The 21,025-nt window shown below is 41.5% G+C and overlaps 1 protein-coding gene across 1 annotated transcript in view; it reads left to right on the forward strand.

Moving 5' to 3' along the window:
- LOC144685608 (protein Niban 2-like) overlaps positions 1-21,025 on the forward strand; it is a 197,905-nt gene that overhangs the window by 112,295 nt on the left and 64,585 nt on the right. Inside the window, exon 5 of the mRNA XM_078550291.1 lies at positions 1,200-1,367. Within this exon, the coding sequence (XP_078406417.1) occupies positions 1,200-1,367 (168 nt within the window). The remainder of the gene's footprint in view (positions 1-1,199; positions 1,368-21,025) is intronic.

The raw sequence follows: 21,025 nt of genomic DNA on the forward strand, positions 1-21,025 counted from the left end.
CATTGATGTAATGGGTTCAAAAATGCAAAAGCTTAAAAGGATATGCACAGTGTACTTCATGTTAAAGTGACATGTCTTTCATTCTTCTGTTTGTTTACCATTGCTCTTCAGTTTTGATTACCACCAATCCAGGTCAATGTTTTCTGCGTCTGGTTGTACTGCCTCTGACTGAGGTTTCTATACTAATTCCTTGCTTAACTCTGTACTTCTGTGGAAATTGGAACTCTTCTTACTCCATTGTTGAACTAAAAGGGCATGCTTAACCTTGAAGTTTTCGATATCATTATATTAGCCTTGAGAGTTGCCTCCCAACTTGCAGTCAACAGAAGGCCTCAATCTGGCCATTTCCCCATCCCCAAGAGAAAGCTTAATTTTCCAAACTCCCTACTCTCAGTCCTGAGGTTGCTCTGTTTATTTTTTTTTTAAAATGCTACTATTTAAAAGCTTCATGATGTCTTGGTGCCAGGATATCTGCTTCTCTGTGGAGCAGTGTCATCTGGGCTTACAATGGGACTTGAAAGCTTGAGGCCACAAATTATTGTGGTTAGCACTCGGGTATGGCAGAGCACTATACTGGGGGCTTCTGACCATTTTTGGTGAGCATTTTGCTGTCTTGAGATAGTTGAGTGTCAGTCTGCCTTTGGCAGTGTGACAGTGGTTGTTTTGTCACTTAACTGCTATCTAGAGTGATGCTGTGGAGGCAAAAGATTAACAAAGTGAAATTTTGGACTTGGTAACGGCATAGAATAGAACCAGAGCATGCCGTGTATGGCAATGGTAGGTGCACAATGTTTGCTTCAGGCTTCCATACTGCAGGTTGGTAACACTCCATGCAATTGAAGCTCAGCTTTCATTTTGTCAACAATATCAGAGGCCACAGGTTTGCACTGGTTATTCTTTACCCATGTAATCTTCAGCTCTGACCTTGCCATTGGGAAGTTCAACTGAAGCAAAGATGCTTTTCCTACAAGAACGAAGGAAAATTGCAATGAGTTAATTCCCAAATGTTCCTGTCCATCCTTTGTTTATTTCAAAGCTAGGTTGCTTGGCTATCCTTTCTTCATAATGGTGTAGAATGTGGTGTGAAAACCCAAGAAGAGGGACATGAAGATAATGCTGTTAAGGGAAGGCATTCCTTAAATGTTCATGGCTGAATGAAATATAACTGCAGTAAATGCTGATTTTTCTTTTTCCCCTAGGGATCAAAGGAAAGGCCAGCAACTCCCCATTTCTGAAGTGGCCAACTGAGCAATGCACTATCTTGTGGCACCCATACGAACATCATTATTACTTCTGTGTTACATTGGAGAAAGAACAGCAGAAGTGGCATGCAGTGTTTCAGGATTGTGTGCGGCATCTCAACAACGGTAAGTTGTCTCTACATTTGTTTTAACAATCACTATTTTCCCTTCTCTCTTGAAGGTGGAGTATTGATTACATATCACTCTTGAATAAGTGCAAGATGTTACATTTTGTACTTGTGTGTGAATAGGGTCAAGCTTTTTTGTTGAGAAAGGATCACTAGATAGTGACAAAGAATGGAAACCTTGGCTTATTATTCCCAGCCCAGGGCCATCTATATTGGCCCAACACTGCATGGCTGGGATTGGTTATCTATACAAACACAAATTAATGGTCTGTATAGCTTGATGCTACACCATGTAATGGGTTTATGAACTGTGCAATCAGGAGGAATTGCTCTTTATTTTATATATTGTTAACACTTGTTTGCGTTTCAAATATTTTGCCTCGATAGCTTAGTCATAATATTTAGGAGTGTGTATAAATGTAGAACTATTTAAGCAAGCTAGCTACCACTGCTGCTACCTGACCATGGAATGGACAGCAATTGTTTAGTGTGAGATTTACTTCGGGCTACTGTAAATGCCTAATGTGAATTGCCTAATTTCAAAAATAATTTTAAAGTCAGTTTATGCTTTGTTTTATGTGTTGATTTGCAGATGCTTCTGTCTGAATTGTTAGGTTAAGAGTTTTTAGCTGTGATATTGTAGCGTGAGTTCACTCAATATAATGCGCCAATCTCCCTTTAATGTTGAACCTTGTTAACATGGAATGATCAGACACTTCCACAATTGTTCTTTGCAGTATTTAGCTATGATGCATTTGCTCTATTGCGGCACAAATGTGTCTTCTATCAAAGGGTAGTTGCTAAAATGGCAACAATAGTTTTTATTATTGCAATAAATGTTGATGTTGAAGTACAGTCCACATGGCATGCAGCCTCTTACCAAATTTAAAATATTCAATTTTTATCTGTTATAAGAATCAGCATTGAATTAGGCTCTAAATTAATTGAACTGCTGAATCCTCTGCATTGCTTGTGGTGGAAATGCAGGTCGTTGAGCAAAGCATAAACTCAAGTTTAACATTTCACTTGAATGTTTATGCACTGCAAGGCTTGTAATGTTGCATATTAAGATTGGGAGCCCTCCCTGCTGATGAGCAGTGATGGAGGAGGAGAAAGGGACCTTTGTCTCTGCCTTAGCACCCATCTTTGTCTGGTTAAACCTCTGTGAAGCACTTTGGTTCATTTTTCTTTATCATCAAAGAAATGTTTATTAATATTCAACAATTAGTCAAAAGTAGAATATGAATTTATCAAAATTCTGTGCTAAATACTACTTCCTGCTACAATTCAGGCATATGAAAAATGAAACTTTTAAAATAAGAGTACATTATGGTGGAAATAGTTAGATAGATAGCCCACCAAACTTTTCATTCTTTGGATTATTTGATTTTAAATGTTACAAGACTTCTGCCAGTGAATTTTAGACGAGTTGTAGACTAACTATATTCCACTATTCTTTGCTTGCTTTAGCTGCCTTCTCTCTTGTCCCACCATTGACCTCCCCAAATTTGAAGGATTATTGGACATTGAAACACAGAAGGTGACATTAGGCAGAGTGACTAGAAGCTTGATCAGAGGTGGAATTTAGGGAGGGTCATTAAAGGATGAATGGAATGTAGAGAATTGTAGCAACCTGGAGACTACCAAAATCTGGGACCAAAATGACTGAATGCATGACCCACCAATAGCAGGACAAAAGGTGAGGGGGAGATATGCAAATAGTCAGAGTTGGTCAAGTGATGAGTTCAGGAATAAGAAGTGAAGTGGGACTTCTGTGATGGGGATGTGAGCAGCAGTTTTATAGATGAACTGAAGTTTACGGAGGATGTGAGAAGGCAGGAAAGCATTCCATTCTAGAGGTAGCAAAGACATGAATGAAAGCTTCGCCTGCTGATGGGCTGTGGCGGGGTGAATGTTGGCAGTGGTTCAGATGCATGTGGATGGCCTTCGTACTTGAAAGGATAAGGGGTTGAATAGGATGCCAAGGTTGTAGGCAATTTGTTCCACTAGTCAGTTAATTAACTGATTAATAACAGAATTAACAATAAATAACTTAAAACTACATGGTTGGTTTTGGTGGGAAGAAATGACTTGGAAGGTAAACTGAAGTTGGCTTCCTCCTTGGATGTTACGTTTTTCACTTTTTATGAGGTGATGACTTGGAGGTTTGTGTGGCACCCCTTTGATAAAATTTGAAGGGGTGAGCTGCTGATCTTTGTTTGCCTCTTGTACAAGGTTAAGCAGATTACATTCTCTCTGATACTGTTTTAAGGTTAATTGAAATGCAACAACAAGAATCCTGTTCTCCCAAGACCTGAACTTCGTACAGTATCTAGAGTCTGTCAGTCAATCTTGCTGTCCTTGCTCTGGGCGATTGGGTGGCAAATGATAGCATGAGTTGCTTGTTCATACTTAAGGGCAGTACATTGATTAGTGCTCGTGGCAGTGATTATGGATTCCATTCCAGTCGTTTGAACTTTTCATACTAGACTTGTCTGTGCAGGCATATTGCTGCAATGTATCATGGGTAAATGACAGACCTGTGGGTGGCTTTACCGAGTGAAGCAGACAATTGTCACTTAATGCAAACCTGTAACACAACTTAGTTCATGCAATGTAATTTATATTGAACCTCTCGGTATCTTTGTTTATATATCACTGCTGTCTCCCTCTCTCTCTCTCTCAACTTGATGTGGATGAGTTAAGAATTTCAAAAGAATTTCTTTTATTTTGAAACCTAGCAATGATGTGTCCTTTGATAAATTGCCTGTAGGACTCTTGCTATTCGTGGATTGTTTCAGGGCAGTGTTAAGAACACAACATTTTTGTGTGTGGCATTGAACATGGTGCTTTTAGTCAATCCATCATTTGCCAGAGAAGGTTAGGGTTAGTAGTTTGAGTGATTTGGCTCAGTAGCTGGAAAAACAATTTTGTTTCTTTTTTGGTTAAATCTCTGGTTCTCTTAAACATTCATAATTTTGAAGCCAAAAAATGTATGTTTCAGATAATGGATGCTTTTTTAAAAATTTGTAGCGTCATAGTCATAGAGGTGTACAGCACAGAAAAGGGCCCTTCAGCCCATCGAGTCTGCGCAGGCCAAACAAGTGCCTAACTATTCTAATCCCATTGTTCTCCTGAGCAATCCGAAATATGCCTTTTCATTAAGTGGAGAAAGGCAGAAATCATTAGGTATGCTTGGGTTTGTCCTTCAAGCTGGGAAGCTTACCACTGTCTCTAATTTTAGTCGTGTGTGTGAAAGATACCAGTGTTGGGGAAGGGGAGAGTTTTGGAAGTTTGGCTTCTGAGCCACCATCCACCTTAAGCTCGAGCAGCAAACTCATTCCTGCACCACCTTACACCTGCAACACCCCCACACATGCTTGGGCACGCACACTTTTGCAAGAGTTTTTAAATTTTTATCACAATGACCATTTTGTGCCGTGTTTTTTTTTGCTTGACTCTGCCAATTTAACGTGGATTGGGACCTTTTTTTGCTGTGAGCTCAGGTAAAATTGCTCCACTTAATTTTTAAAGGTCAGTGAGATGAGGAAACCTTCCCTCCCAGGAGTTTAGATGGCATTTGAACCAGAGCTAACAATAGTGTGCTAGCTTGCCACACCCCTCTGCTCTCAGCCACTCAACATCGCAAAGCGACGGTAGGGATTTTGTGGTCAGTGGCAAAGTGATGATAGTGACCTTTAAGAAGTCTGCCCAAAAAGATCTCATGAGCTCCGGAGCAAAGGTTTCACCTTTCCTGATGATATTTTCATTCTGGCGTCAGCAAGCAGACTAAGGAACCAATCATATTGTTTATTCCTTGAAGTCTGGGAATTTTTCAATCCAGCTTTATAATTCACTTTTCATAATCTTACAGAAGTGGAAATAAAGACTGGGGCATGCACAGGGGATTAAAGGAAAATAATAAAATTTGAAAGATAAAATTATTGAAAAAATCTGGCATTTTTATCACAAAATGAAGAAATTAGTTTTTCAGGGCCCGAGAATTCAGCTGGAAAAATGACTTGGCGCATTGTTTATAACCAAGCTAGACCTCGTTCAACAGGGCGTAACTTTATCAAGGGTTTTTTAACAAAAATAGCTGCATGAAAAATAAAAGTTCACATCGGTTGAATGATTTCCAATTGGTTTTCATCTGCGAGGACTTCAGTGCACCTTGTAGAGAAGCAGGAAGTTACTGACAGAAACTTGCGGATTTCCATATTTAACTGCACGTGTGCAGATGCCAGAAGCTGCTGTCAGTTTCAAGTAATGATGGCAAGTACTGACCATTTTGCAATCATGACAACAGCAAAATCAAGGCCATTTTGCCTCTTGCACATATGCACTTGAAGATGGTCCTTTATTCTGGCATTTTGCAACTTTGGGTTATTGTTTGGCACTGGGGCAACCTAGATTCTCCTGGTCAGTTTACTTCGAAGCGGGGCTGAATTTTGTGCCCCCAGCAGGCCTGTTTCCTATTTGGGGTGGTGGTGGTGGGGGGGGCATCCCACATTATATGGGGGGGATGGCAGGTGCTGAAATTGGCAGCCCGCCTGCCATATTTAAATAAATAATTAAGGGTCAATTAGGCTTGATATCAAGTCAAATCAAGCCCGATTTTTAAATTTAAATGTTTACAGGGCAGGCAGGAAAAGGGGGTCGCTCTTCAGGAGCTACACTTTGTCAATCGCGGGTGACCCACCTTGGGCCGAAACCCCCCCACCCCTGCTCCTGCCTTCTCCCCTTAAACCCACCCCTACCCCTCTACCTAACCTATCTAACCCCACCCCAGTCCAAGACCCTGGCATTACCTGCTGTGGGGATCGATGGACTTTGATTTTCATTTCTTTCTGCAGTCCCACTGACGCCTTCTGGTTTGTTGTGGTTAAAAAATGATGCTTCAAGTAAAGCAAAGATTTTATTCAAGCTTATGCTGGGGGAGATCAGATCTACCCTGGTGGACTACTCCAAAGTCTGTGTCCCAGCTTTTGGTTCTCACATTTCATACACTGCTTGGTACAGCCCTCAATCACTGTTGCACATACATCACATAACCAAATCAATGAGTTTTATTCATTCATGAGTGTCGTCCCATCCCCAATTGCCCTTGCATTTAAGTGTCTGGAGTCACATGCAGACCAGACCAGGTAAGGATGGCAGATTAGTGAATCAGATGGGATTTTGTGACAATCATGGTCAGACTTAAAATTCCAGATTTTTTTTTTATTGAATTCAAATTTCACCATCTGCCATGGTAGGATTTGAACCCAGGTCCCCAGAGCATTACCCTGGGTCTCTGGCATACTCATCCAGTGATAATGCCACTATGCCACCACATTCCCCTCAAAATGAGTGTGACTATTCATGTTTACAGATGTTCCCTGTTATGTCAGCCTTTAGCCTAGGGAGGTTTTGTTGGTGTCTGGGGTCAAATAACCCCCTGCCTGTTTCCTTATCTCCTTAACACCTTGTTTACCCAAGTTATGAAGGCCATTAAATTTTTATTACTATTAAACTATTTATAATTCCTATCTAGGTTCCCACAGTATTGGCTACATACCCCATCATGCCTACAGTGTTGGCTATATTTCCCATCATGCTTTGAAAGAGCTCTCACAACTACATTTGTCTATCCTAAAGCTATTAATGCACATTTTAATATTAATCATTTGTTATCCCACTTTGACTTCCACCCCAATGCAGAAAATTAGAAACACATTTTTCTGTAGATATGGGAATTCAGAGTGCAGCCACCTTTTGCTTTTTATCCTGAATTTGTGGAGGTAATTTGTTGTTTTTGAAGTTGTATTGCATCTTCTGAACAACTGATGAAGTTGGTAAGAAAGACTGTTCACTTCAAGGGAATGAGTTCACTCAGCCCATCCCCTGGGAGTGAGTTCACTCTGTGGCCATTTACCCCCCTGCAACCCCATCCCCAGGAGTGAGTTATTTTAGCAGGCCCCATTTTTTTGCATTGCTCTCACGACTAAATGTTTCCTGAGATTTTTTTATTTATTTATTCACTCAAAATTCCTTGCAGCACTCCAGCATGACCTGGTCAATTTTTGGCTCAAATGTCTGCTGTTAAGCATTTGAATGCTAATGATGGATGGCTTGCCTCGTTTGCAACTAGCAGCTCTGTCGCGACAAGAACATTTTCTTGCAGAGCTAAGGGATGGTACTAAGATGAATGCTGTATGCTTCTATAAGTTTAAGAACATTAGGAATAGGAGTAAATCATTTACCACCTCAAGCTGTTCTGCCGTTCAATTAGATCATAGCTGACCTGCAGCTGAACTCCACATATACCTGCCTTTACTCCATATCCTTTTAATACCTTTGGTTAACAAAAATCTATCAATCTCTCATGTAAAATTAACAATTGACCTAGCATCAATTGCTATTTGTGGACCAGATATCCAAACTTCTAGCCCCTTTTGTGTGTAGAGTGTTTTCTAATTTCACTCCTGAAAGATTCGTCTCTATTTTTTAAGGTTATGCCCCTTAGTCCTAGGCACCCCAAACAGCAGAAGAAAGTTTCGATATATCTACCTTATCAGTTCCCTTTAATATCTTAAAGTTTGATCAAATCACTCCATGACCTTAAATTCCAAGGTATGCCACACTGGTTTGTGTAAAATCTCATTTTAATCCTTGCAGTCCAGGAATCTTTCTGTAAATCTATGCTGTACTCCCTCCAAGGCCAATATATCCTTCCTGAGGTGTGATACCCAGGACAGATCCCAGTACTCTGGCTATGGGCTGACCAGGGCTTTCTATAGCTGTAGCATAATTTCTACCCTTTTTTGTAGTCTAGTCCTCTAGACATAAAGACCAGCTTTCCATGAGCCTTGTTGATTATTTGCTGTATTTGTTCATGACGTTTTGACGTTTATTGATCTCCCAAGACTATTTGGACCTCCACTGTTTCTAGATGTTCATCATTTGGAAATTACCCAGATCCTTGCTTTTTAGATTCAAAGCAGATGACCTCCCAATTGTCTACATTGAAATCCATTTGTCACAGTTTTCCCATTCTCTTAAAATTAAAGAAATATCAATAGATTATGTTGCTGTCTACACTGCTGGTCACCTGTCTTTGTCTCACAGCAAACTTGTTATGTGGCTTTCCATCCCATTCTCTTAAGTTGTTAGTAAATGTGAAAGATAGTTGTGGCCCCAACACAGACTCCTGTGGGACACCACAAGACTCTCCTTTTTCAACTGCTAATAAAATGGAATACTTCCTCATTGCGTGCACATTTTTAGTTCAGCTGGCTGCAGATCACCAGCCATTTGAAGCTAAATGTTAAAAGATCCATAATCCCAAAACTGGCTGGCCTTGCATTGGATGCCCTCTTTTCACTGTTAATCTTTCATAATGATTTCCTGCATTCCAGCAATCCATTCTGTGCCAAAAAGAACAAAGGAAAAGATCTAGCATAGCCAGCCTTAACCAGCCTCCTCCATATAGGAGTAGGTAGCTTAATTAAATTGGTAATGGGAACACTCTTGAGGTGAGCCTTTGGCTTTTTGTTTACTAAACTGTGTAGAATAAATAGGGACTAATTAGTTCTGGAGAAAATGTTCTTATTATTGGTGGCAGTACTTCTTCAAAGGGTCACAACACATACCAAGGAATGAACAATGTCTTGACTGCTAACAAAACAATGTCTTCACAGCAGTTCATGCATCCAAGTGGTACAATTAAAATTTGCAATTTTTGCCCCATCGGTTTCTTGTAATTCAAGTGTGAAAATCCTATTGAAAGTCTTTGCACTGGAGCAATTCTGGGACGTATTGTTTGGAAACAGGCCCTGCCCATTGTGTTATCTTCGAGTCGGATATAAAAGTCATTTGTAAAGCTAGAGGGATCTAGGTCTATTGGGGAAGATGCATCAGTTTTATTTATTTTTTAAAAATCTGTCTTTTGGCAAATTGAGTCAACCTTCTCCCACCATACTTGTAATTTTGTATAATGGCCAGGCTAAAGTGGATTGGAATGCTCCATGGAAACAATATCTGTGATGGAACCAATGACCTTGTATGCCTTTTCAGCTTTTTAAATCTAGGAATAGGCTTCCAATATTGGTCCTCAGCTAGTGTTTCTATTCAAATTACCAATTGGGAGGTAACGCAGTGTAAGTGAGCTGGGGGGGGTTGGGGTGTAGGCGGGGTGGTGTGGTTTAAGCCGCTATCCAGCAGAGCTGCTTTTTTTCTGATGTAATTGATGTTTGTTTCATATTTCAGGTCTGGATCTCTATCCCACAGCTGGTGTTCCTGCTGTTTTTGGCTGGACTATTTTTCCTAACACTTTACAATGTTTTACATATAACTTTTCACTAATAATTGACTTCTTTCTGGCACTTTTCCAGCAAACAACATGGGGGAATCCAGGGAAGGAAATAAAAATCCACTATCTGTCCCACTGCAACAAAATGTGCAGTGAAGGACCCCCTGCTGAGTGAGGGTGATGTAAATGGGGAGAAGCCACGCCCAGTGCTGACACCCTGACAGAGCCATAGCAGGGAAATTGGAACCAGCTACAGCATAAAACCAGTACAGCTGGAACTAGGCAGACGTTAACTGATAACCTACAATTTAAGGGAGGGTGGAGACCTGTACGTAGAGTGGCACAGCATAGAGTGCAGGGCAGCACTTTTGAGGAGTTTGTCACTGCCCTTGTACTGTTGTCTAATTGTGGATCATTAATTCAGAAAACAAGGGTACATGAAGAATTTCTTCTGCCAGTTTCAATAAACAAACTACGGTTTATGTGCCTCTAATTATTTATATGCCACAGTGAGATTAAATTAAAGCAGAGGGCTGGGTACCGGATGGCAATTATATTGAAGAATTTCTAAACAAACATTTTATGTAGTCTGTCTAGGGTGAAGAGCATTAGTAACTAGTTCAGGCTCAAAACTTTTCAGACGAAAGCACTCATCAACTTCTGGAACTTTCACAATTCATATTTAAAGCTTGTGCAAGATGCATTGTGGGCTGCATTCAAGAAACAATTGGCCGTCTTGAGATAAAGTTACAATAAAATTGAAGCTTGCCAACTTTCAAGAGACTTGAGCTTGAAGGAGGTGTTCTGCCATGATGCAATGTGCACAAATATGTTTGTCTTTCAGCAACCTCAACTTGTATTTGTATAACATCTTTGCAGTAAAACATCCCAATGCACTTCATAGGAACATTATAAAACAAAACTTGGCACTGAACCACACAGAGCAGGTGACCAAAAGTTTGGTCAAAGGGGTAGGTTTTAAGGAGCATCTTATAGGAAGAAAAAGGTAGAGAAGCACAGAGGTTTAGGGAGGGAATTCCAGAGCTTTCAGACCTAGGGTGCTGAAGACATGGGCATCCTGATTTTAATAGGCCCATTGATGGCAAAGAGGCCAGAATTAGAGGGTTGTAGATATCTGGCTGTTTGTGGGCTGGAGGAGATGAGGTGGAGAGGGGCAAGGCCATGGAGAATTTGCAAACAACCATGAAAATTTTATAATCTCTTAACCAATAATTGGTGTAGGTCAGCAAATAGAAGTGTGATGGGTAAAGGGACTTAATTCAAGTTAGGACATGGGGAGCAGAGTTTTGGATGAGTTAAAACCTAACAGGAAGCAGAGAGTAAATGGGTTTTTTCAGGCTGGCAAGCTGTAACTAGTGGAATGCATAGGGATCAGTGCTGGTACCTCTATTTACAATCTACATCAGTGGTTTTGATGAAGATATGGTAGCTAAATTTGTCAATGGCACCAAGGTAGGAAAGTAAGTTGTAAGTGGAGGTAGAGTCTGCAAAGGGATATAGATAGCTTAAGTGAGTGGGAAAATTTTTGGCAGATGGAGTATAATGTGGGAAAATGTGAACTTGTCCACTTTGGCAGGAAGAATGGAAAAACAGCATACTATTTAAATGGAGAGAGATTGCAGACTCTGGTACAGAGGGATCTGGGTGCCCTGGTGCATGAATGACAAAAAGTTAGTATGCAGGTATAGCAAGTGATTTGGAAGGTAAATTGAATATTTGCATTTATTGCAAGGGGAATGGAATATAAAAGTAGGGAAGTTTACTGCAGCTGTAAAGATCCTTGGTGAGACCACATCTGGAACACTGTACAGTTTTGGCCTCCTTATTTGAAAAAGGATATAATTGCTTTAGAAGCAGTTCAGAGAAGGTTCACTTTGCTTATACCTGGGAAGAAGGGCTTATCCTATGAAGAAAGTTTGAACAGTTTGGGCCTATAACCATTGGAGTTAAGCTCGCTTTTCATTCGTCTCATTGAAACATACAAGATCCTAAGGGGCCTTGAGAGGGTGGATACCAGGAGGATGTTCTCCACTTGTGGGGGGAGACTAGAGCGAGGAGACGCAGTTTAAAAATAAGAGGTCCCCTTTTTAAGACTGAAATGAGGGGAAACATTTTCTGAGGGTTGTTGGTATGTGGATTTCTCTTCCCAGTGAGCAGTGGAGGTTGGGTCATTGAATTTATTCAAGGCTGAGTTAGACAGATTTTTGATTGACAAGGGAGTTGAGGATTATGGGGACAGACAGGAAAGTGGAGTTGAGACAACAACCAGATCAGCCATGAGCTTATCGAATGGAGTAGGCTCGCAAGGCCAAATGACCCACTCCTGCACCTAAGTCATCTGTTTCTATGACAGCACCTTCCAAACCCACAAACTCTTTCCTAGAAGGACAAGGACAGCAGATGCTTGGGGACACCACCTGCAAGTTGCACTCTAAGCCACACATCATCCTGAATTGGAACTATTTCGCTCTTCCTTCACTGTCACTGGGTCAAAATCCTGAAACTCCCTCCCTAACAGCACTGTGGGTGTACCTACACCACATAGACTGCAGCGCTTCAAGAAGGCAGCTCACCACCACCTTCTCAAGACCAATTAGGGATAGGTAATAAATGCTGGCCTAGCCAGTGATGTCCACATCCTGTGAACAAATAAAGCTTTAAAAATACTGAGGATTTCTGTAACTTCGTTTTTGTGGGTAGGTGGTGATGTGGCCGTAATGTCACTTGACTAGCAATCCAGAGGCCTAGGCTAATACATTGGGGACATGGTTTCAAATCCCACTTTGACAGCTGATGGGACATAAGCTTTCAAATCTAGATTTATTAATTTGTCTCAGTAATCAAGACCATTGAACTATTGTTGACTGTAGTGAAAACCCATCTGTTTCACTAGGGAAGGAAATCTGCTGTCCTTACCTGGCCTGGCCTACATGTGACTCCAGGCCCACAGCAATGCAGTTGATTCTTAATGACCCTCTGAAATGGCCTAGCAAGCTACTCAGTTCAAGGGTAATTAGGCATGGGCAACAAATGAAAGAATAAAAAAAATCTTACATTTTTCTTCCTGTCACCTATAACGTTGTTGACAAAGTCCAATTGGCCTTGGTACATATTGAACCCTCAACCCCATCCCAGTTATATTAAACTTGTATAGAGCATTAGTTAGACCACATTTGTAGGATTGTAAACAATTCTGGTCTCCATATTATGAAAGGACATAGAGGCACTGAAGGTGGAAAATAGGTTTACTAGAATTATATCAGAACCACCTATTTGAAAAGATTGAACGTTCTTGGGCTCTTTAATCCAGAAAAGAGAAGATGGTGTGGTGACTGGTTGAGGTCTTTAAGACGATCAAAGTGTTTGATAGGGTAAAGATGGAGAAAGTGGACTGGATTTTTAAACCCCTGATAGGGGCAGGCAAGGAATTTTGTGCCGCTCGCCAACTCCATTCTGCTCCTGAGCTATTTTGGGGGAGGCAGGATGGAGGAGGATGCTGGACGGCAGAGCTGCCTGCTTAAAAATAGCAGGTAGCTGATCAAACTCATTAATGGCCTATTGTCTGAAGCTGACTGGGATTTAGATTCTCTAGGCAGTGGTGGGGGGGGGGGGGGGTGGGTGGGTGGGGGGGGGGGGGGGGGTGGGGGGTGGCAGTGCAGTTGAGCCCCCCCCCCCCCCCCCCCCCCCCTCCGTGGCAGACTGGGGCCAGCACTTGAGGCAGGGTTAGAAGACCCTACCTGGTTTCAGCTTCAGGCCCCCCTGTGGAAGGGTTCTTCCCCCTGCCTCCCCTCCTGCTACCCCTCACCCCCCATCAAGAATGGTGGTCCAGCTACATAGGCCTTTTTGAATTTTACATTTCAAAAAAATGGGAGAGCACGCCCCCATCTTGGGGCACCCTCTCCCCCACTTAGCTGAAAAGACACTCGGCTGCTGCTTCCGAGCTGGACCACTTCCTATTGCCGCTCTAGCTTTGTGCTCATGCTAACCATCTGTACTAACTGTAGCTTTAAGGAATATAGTGACTGTAGCTTTAAGACTTATTGTACTGTGTAGCATCACATGACAATGAACAAATCAGCCCTAAGTGTGGGGAACCTTAGGGGTGGAGTTTGTGTCTAGCTGTGGATCTTGATGGAAGCATGTAACTACAGCTGAAGCCCTGTAAATAAAGTTCGCTCTTTCTTATGAGAAACCTATTTGGAAAATCAAGTCTATAATGACTGGCGACAAGAATAAATTGGTTCCAGTGCTGCCCCTTGCCCAGTGAATGTGAATATCTTATTTTAAACAGAAGAAAGGGAAATATACTCACCAGGTGTGTCACTTTTTGACAGGGTCAACCACTTCAACTCATCCACAGAGGACTGGAGTCAATATATTTCTTTTTCTAAGCAAACAAAATAATGGTGGGGGAAAAAAAGAAAGCAATTCTCCTTATTGTCCGTGGGAGTAAAATTTAAAATTTAATCCATAGTTTGACGGCCCTGATCGCTCCCAATTCAAAAACCTTCAATAAATTGGTAGATCTCGTAAAGGGTCATTTTCAAACCAAATCCTCCATAACCATGCAGCGGTTCAAATTTAATTCTAGAGTAAGAGCCTCGGGGGAGACCATAGCAACATATGCAGTGAAGTTGAAACAGCTAACTGAACGTTGTGACCTCAGGGACACCCTAAACGATATGTCAAGGGATCGTGTGGTCTGCAGTGTGCACGATGATGCTATTCAGCGATGATTATTAGCTGAATATCGATTTGAAAAGAGCATTGGAAATGGCGATTGTGATGGAAAGCGCCGAGCGGGATTCGCAGGCCTTACAGGGTGTACAAAATGGCGCCAGCTTCCAGTTGGGGCGGGAACAGACAGCCCGGCGTGGTGTGAAAACCAGGGAGTCAGCCGCGAAGCGGGAGACAGTCCCTGCTACCCGAAAATTTTTAAAATATACAGGAGACAGCACAGCAGCAAATCTGAAAGTGAATTGTTACCAATATGGAAGTAACCATATCTCTGAAGCTTGCCGTTTTAAAGCGGTGGAGTGCCATTATTGTCATAAAAGAGGGCACAAACTGAAGCAATGTAAAGCAAGATTGACAACTCCCAGGCAGCAAACTAAACTGATCGAAGTACATAATGTGGAAGAACTAGAAACCACTAATTCTAATATTTATTCTCTAATTTAATGTGAAAGGAGGGAAAACAGAGCCAATCACTGTTACTCTGGGGGCCAATGGAAAACCTTTGATTATGGAAGTGGATACCAGTACATCAACCACTGTAATAGGGAGCACACATTCAAATATTTAAACGAGTACTCAACAATTAAATATGGAGTAGACTTCAGCCAAATTGAAAACGTATACTGGTGAAGTCATACAAATGAAAGGTATAACCACTGTACCTCTTTATTACAAGCACCAGATAGCACAGCTCCCTGTGATTATAGTGGAAGGTGAAGGGCCAAGCCTCCTGGGTCGTGATTGGTTAAAAGAAATTGAACTAAATTCTTCTGAAATTTTCTGGCTGAGAGCTGGAGGACTGCCAGGGCTGCTAAAGAAATATGACTAGGTCTTTTGAGAAGAACTGGGGAAAATCAAGGGCCTGCAGGCTAAGCTCTATGTCGACTCTGAAGCAACTCCTAATTTTTTAAAACCATACTTGTGCCTTATGCCCTGAGAGAGAAGGTTGACACCGAATTAAACTGATTAGGGAAGCTAGGTATTATTCAGTCGGTTAAATTTTCGGAGTGGGTAGCACCCATAGCCCCTTTCTTGAAACTGGATCAGACCATCCGTATCTGTGGGGGTTACAAGTTAACAGTAAGCAAGGCTGCTAATATGGACAAGTATCCTATCCCCAGGATCGATGATTTGTATGCCAAGTTAACAGGAGGGAGAACTTACAATAAATTGGATATGATTCACTCATATCAGCAGCTGGAACTGGATGATGCATCCAGATTTTGTAACCATAAACGCACATGAAGGGTTGTACGAATACACGTGCCTGCCTTCCGATGTTTCTTCAACGTGTGCAATTTTCCACAGGATGATGGAGCGCTTGCTGCAAGGGCTACCTCCAAGTTGTGATCTACATGGATCCTAATAGCTGGGTTAACAGAAGCTGAACACTTGACTAACTTGGAAGCAGTCTTAAAATGATTCTGGGAAGCAGGGGCGCACTTGAAAAAAGAAAAATGTATGTTTCAGGCAAGTGAAATTGTTTACTTGGGCCACCGGGTGGATACCCAAGGGTGTTACACCCGGTAGAAGAAAATATTAAAGCTATTAAGAAGGCACGCTCACCTACAAATGCCTCAGAGCTCACGTCATTCTTGGGTATGGTAAATTACTATGGTTGATTCCTACCCAACTTATCAATGGTCCCAGCTCCTCTACACTCATTATTAAAGAAAAACCAATGTTGATCTTGGAAGTCACCTCAGGAAGAAGCCTTCATGAAAGTTAAACAGCTTTTGCAATCTTCGACCTTGTCAGTACACTACGACCCAACAAAGGAATTGGTGCTAACTTATGATGCGCTCCCCTATGGCGTGGGAACGGTACTATCTCAAGATGGATGATGGTTCAGAAAGGCCAATAGGCTATGTATCCAGAACCCCCTCTATATGGCCAAGAATGGTTATTCACAAATAGAGGGAAAGATTATTGATTATTTTTGGAGTTAAAAAATTCTGTCAGTGTGTACATGGATGACACTTTTTACTATAGTATCTGATCACAAACTGCTCTTGGGTCTGTCTTGCAAAGAAAAAACTATCCCTCCCAAAGCTTCTGCAAGAATTCAAAGATGGGTTTTGATTTTATCAGCATTTTATGCACAGACCAGGGACGCATATAGCCAATGCAGATGCCCTAAGTCGCCTTCCTTTTGCAGGGGAGCATTGAACATGCTCCAATTCCCCAAGAGATTGTATTCATGATGAATTTTCTGGATTTTTCGCCAATCTGTGCAAGACAAATAAGAAACTGGACGAACTGTGATCCAGTCTTGTCTAGAGTACGAAACCAAGTATCGAAAGGTTGGTCCCAGGATCAAGTCCCCGAAGAACTGAAGCCATTCTTCACTCGAAGGAATTGAGTAGTCAGAATGGTGTCCTGTGCTGGGGTGCATGAGTCATCGTTCCTTCACAAGGAAGGGAACCGCTCTTGACTGAGTTGCATAACACGCATCCTGGAATTTCCAAAATGAAACTGCTTGCAGGAAGCTATGTCTGGTGGCCTGGTATAGAAAGTGATATTGAAAAAATGGTTAAACACTCTGCAGTGGCAGCAACTACAGAAGTTGCCTGTCGCAACCCTACCGCACCCTTGGGATTGGCCTGGTCGACCCTGGGTGAGTCTGCCTATAGACTATATAGGTCTATTTCTAGGCACCATGTTTCTACTAATAATTGCACGTTCCAGATGGTTAGACGCGTATGAAGTTCACCAATGTAGAAAGGTTGCGCGAAAGTTTTTCTATACATGGATTGCCAGAAGTCATTGTCTTGGACAATGTTACTGCATTTACTAGTGCTGAATTTCAAAGATTCGTGAGCCTAAATGGCATCAAACGTGTAAAGACAGCCCCATATCATCCATCGTCTAACGATTGGCCGAGAGAGCAGTACAAACTTTTAAAGTTGGGATGAAAAAATTATCGGGAGAATCACTGGAGACTAAACTTTCATGTTTCCTGTTTCACTATAGAATGACCTCCCCCACATAACTACAGGTTCAGCACCTTCAGGATTACTTATGAAAGTACCACCTTCGTATGAGATTTAAGCTTAGCACTTCCCAATTTGGAGGAGAAGGTAGTGAACAGTCAGGGGAATCAAAAAGTGACTCATGATTTGCATAGTCGAGAGCGAGAATTTACAATTGGTGAAACAGTATTTATACGAAACTTCAGTGGTACACTGAATTTGTTACCTGGTGTAATAGTTTCTGTGACTGGACCATTGTCGTACCATATAGGAGTGGCGGGCCAGATCACCCAAAAACACGATCGTTTGAGAAGGGGGATACCCCAACATACCGATGTTCCGCATGTAACCATTGTAGAACCTGTGGTCCACATTGTGATCAATCAACCAAGGAAAGACAAACCAGATGTCTCTGTCGAAGTGGATGACACTGAACTGCCTTTGCCTAAGGAAGTACCTGATGTTGCTGCGGTTCCAGATAATGAAGTTTCAGTAAGAGATTCTAAAGTCATGGAGCTATGACGTTCCACCTAGATCAGGAAACCACCTGAGACTGGACTCATAACCTGTGTATATATTTGTAATGTCATGACTGTAGTTGCTCTTGTAAATACAAACTGCAAAAAAAAATTTAAAGGGGGAGAGATTTAGTAACTGTAGCTTTAAGGAATATAGTGACAGTAGCTGTAAGACTTATTGTACTGTGTAGAAACACATGACAGTGTGAACGAATCAGCCCTAAGCGTGGGGAAACTTGGGGGTGGAGTTTGTGTTCAGTTGTGGATCTTGATGAAAGCATGTAACTGCTGCTGAAAACCTGTAAATAAAGTTTGCTGTTTGAGAAACCTGTCTGGAAAATCAAGTCTATAACACCATTCTTAATTGGATGGTAAGCCACTTACCACTAATTGACCCATTTGAGGAAAATAACAGGTGAGTGACTGTTCCCCACAAAGTATAGGCTTTAGAGCTCCACTTGAGCCTGACAGCACAGTCCTGAAACCTGCGGTGAAAACCCTGCCCAATGAATCCACTTCCAAGTGAGACCAGAACACACATTCCTGATAGCTACAAATAAATCTAATGTAGAATTCAGGAGAAACCTCTGGTTAAAGAGTGTGGTTAGAATGTGGAACTTGCTACCACAGGCAGTAGTTGAGGCCAACATCATAAATGCATTCATGGGAAGCTAGATAAACACGAGAGAGAGAGAGAAAGGGATAGGATATGTTGATGGACTTGGATGAAGAGAGGATTGTATGGAGCATAAAGGCAGACATGGATCTGTTGGGCTGAATGGCCTGTTATTATGACCAACTACCTTGAATAACCTTCTCAATGGACATGCATAATAATGGACAAGAAGCAGAAGAGGCTCTGACAATGAGTCGCCATGATATAAGACATAAACCTATTAGTCCCATTTGTGCTGCATTTGAACTCGTTTTAAGCAGATTTTTACGTTCAAACACAGGAAAATAAGCTGAAACTTTCTGTGCAGCTTAAGTTTCAGTTAGCAACATTCAGAAACTGTAAATTTTAACATTTTTCTGCTAATGATTCAGGAAACTCAGCCACGATGTTTGTCTGCAAACGACCTAAACATAACAGTAAAATGGAGAGGAAGAAAGCTCACACGAAATCATTAGGACTGAAATTCTTTTAACTGGCATAAACGTTCAACAATTTTATGCAATGCCAAAAATGGTTTGGACAGTCCATTATTTAAAGATCTTTGCAATACACAGATCATTGAGTTTGCCCACTGAGAGGGAGTCAATGGAGAACACATGCTGCCTCTGTTTTAAAACCTTACTTGGGGGACATAGAAACAACAAGGAACATAGAAAGGTTTACAGCACAGGAGAAGGTCATTCAGCCCGTTGTCCCTGTACGGGACATTAAGAGCTATCCAGTTTAATTCCACCTTCCAGCTGTTGATTCGTAGCCAGGTAGGTTATGGCACTTTAAGTGCATACCCAAGTATTTTGAAATGTGTTAAGGGTTTCTACCTCAGTTTCAGGCAGAGTTTTCCAGACCCCCTGCCACCCTCTGGGTGAAAAATTTCCTTCTCCACTCCCCTCTGATCTTTCCACCAATTACTTTAAATCTGCCCCTGGTTATTGACCTCTCAGCTAATGGAAATTGGGTCCCTCCTATCCACTCTATCCAGGTCCCTCATAATTTTATACGCTTCAATTAACTATCCACTTAGCCGCCTCTGTTCCAAAACAAAATAAACTCCACCTATCCAATCCTTCCTCGTAGCAAAATTCTACTTCGCTGGCAGCATCCTTGTGATCCCCTCCAGTGTAATTTCATACTACTACTAATATCCTGAGAGACACAGTTCGTTATTCAAAGTGTCCATGCTTAAAGAGAACTTTAATTCCAAAAAATTGATCCCACTGCTGATGAAAGCTGCGATCAACTGTGTTTATAAATCTTAACTATCTTGTACTTTGTCCAACTTAATATATTTATAATGCTGCCTGATTTTCCAAATGACTTTTTGAGTCTCTAGTCCGGGATAATATTTTCTTTCAATTTATCATGAGTCTGAAAGCCTTGCGTGAGATGTGGCTTGATACAGTAGCTGCCCCTGTGACCAGGGTAATTGTTAATCTCTTCGCTCACTGCATTTGGCAGGGACAGAAAGGAGATTTCACTTTAAGAATGACCTCTGATTGTGTCTAGCAGCAGAGAAAACAGTAACAAGAGTCCAAAGCTTTAATAACCTCCATGGGGTGAATGACCAATCGCATAAGGTACTAGATTTCTGCTGGAACTCTGGGGATGCTGTCTATTCCCACCCCAAACAAATCTGCACTTTCAACAGAATCAAAGGAGATTTTTTGGGGCAGGAAGGGAAAATGTAATTTCAAATTTCCTATCAATAGTGAAAGCAGTTGTTTACAGGATTATCTCCTCATCAGCAATTAATCATTGGACATGACTTTCTATTCCCTGGGGATCAGCTCCCTGTAATTGCTCTTTTTAAGCAATTTGGTTCAAATGCTCAGCAGTTCATTTTGTACTTTTTGATTCCCCAACCATCACAGGAAGAAAGCTTCAATGGCTATAATGATTGCACTCAACGATTGTAATTTCTCAGTCTCCTCTGACTGAGAGGAGGAACTTGCCACTGTCTAGATTGTTTTAGCATTTTAGGGAATGTCAAGTGGTTCATATTTCTTGGATTCTTCAGCTGTTTGACGGTGTCAAGGTTCTGGGCATGCATTACTGCAATGTTTGTGTCCTGTCAGGAGTTCATTGAACTGTAAAATCTTGGGGGGAAAAATTCTTTTTGGACTAGATTATTTTTGGTAAATGAATTGTGTTGTACTTTACAGGTGGAGATTTTAATTAGAAGGAAAGCCTTTTGTATAAGGTCACTGCTCCAGAAGGAGCTGGCATATACAATAAACGGTGAAATGGAATTTAAATTGGTCCTTCGATGTATTTTAAAGTTACTGAAATGGTTTTGTTTTTCATTTTATGGGATCGTAGAATTTGGCCTAATGGCACTAGCTCTTCAGCTCCTATTGATTCTAATCTCCATTCCCAAATTCCGCCCCCCCCTTTAAATTGTGTATCCCTTTTCAGTGCCTAACCAATTCCCTTTTCAATTAT

This window comes from Cetorhinus maximus, chromosome 10, assembly GCF_964194155.1.
Source record: "Cetorhinus maximus chromosome 10, sCetMax3.hap1.1, whole genome shotgun sequence".
Taxonomy (NCBI): Eukaryota; Metazoa; Chordata; class Chondrichthyes; order Lamniformes; family Cetorhinidae; genus Cetorhinus; species Cetorhinus maximus.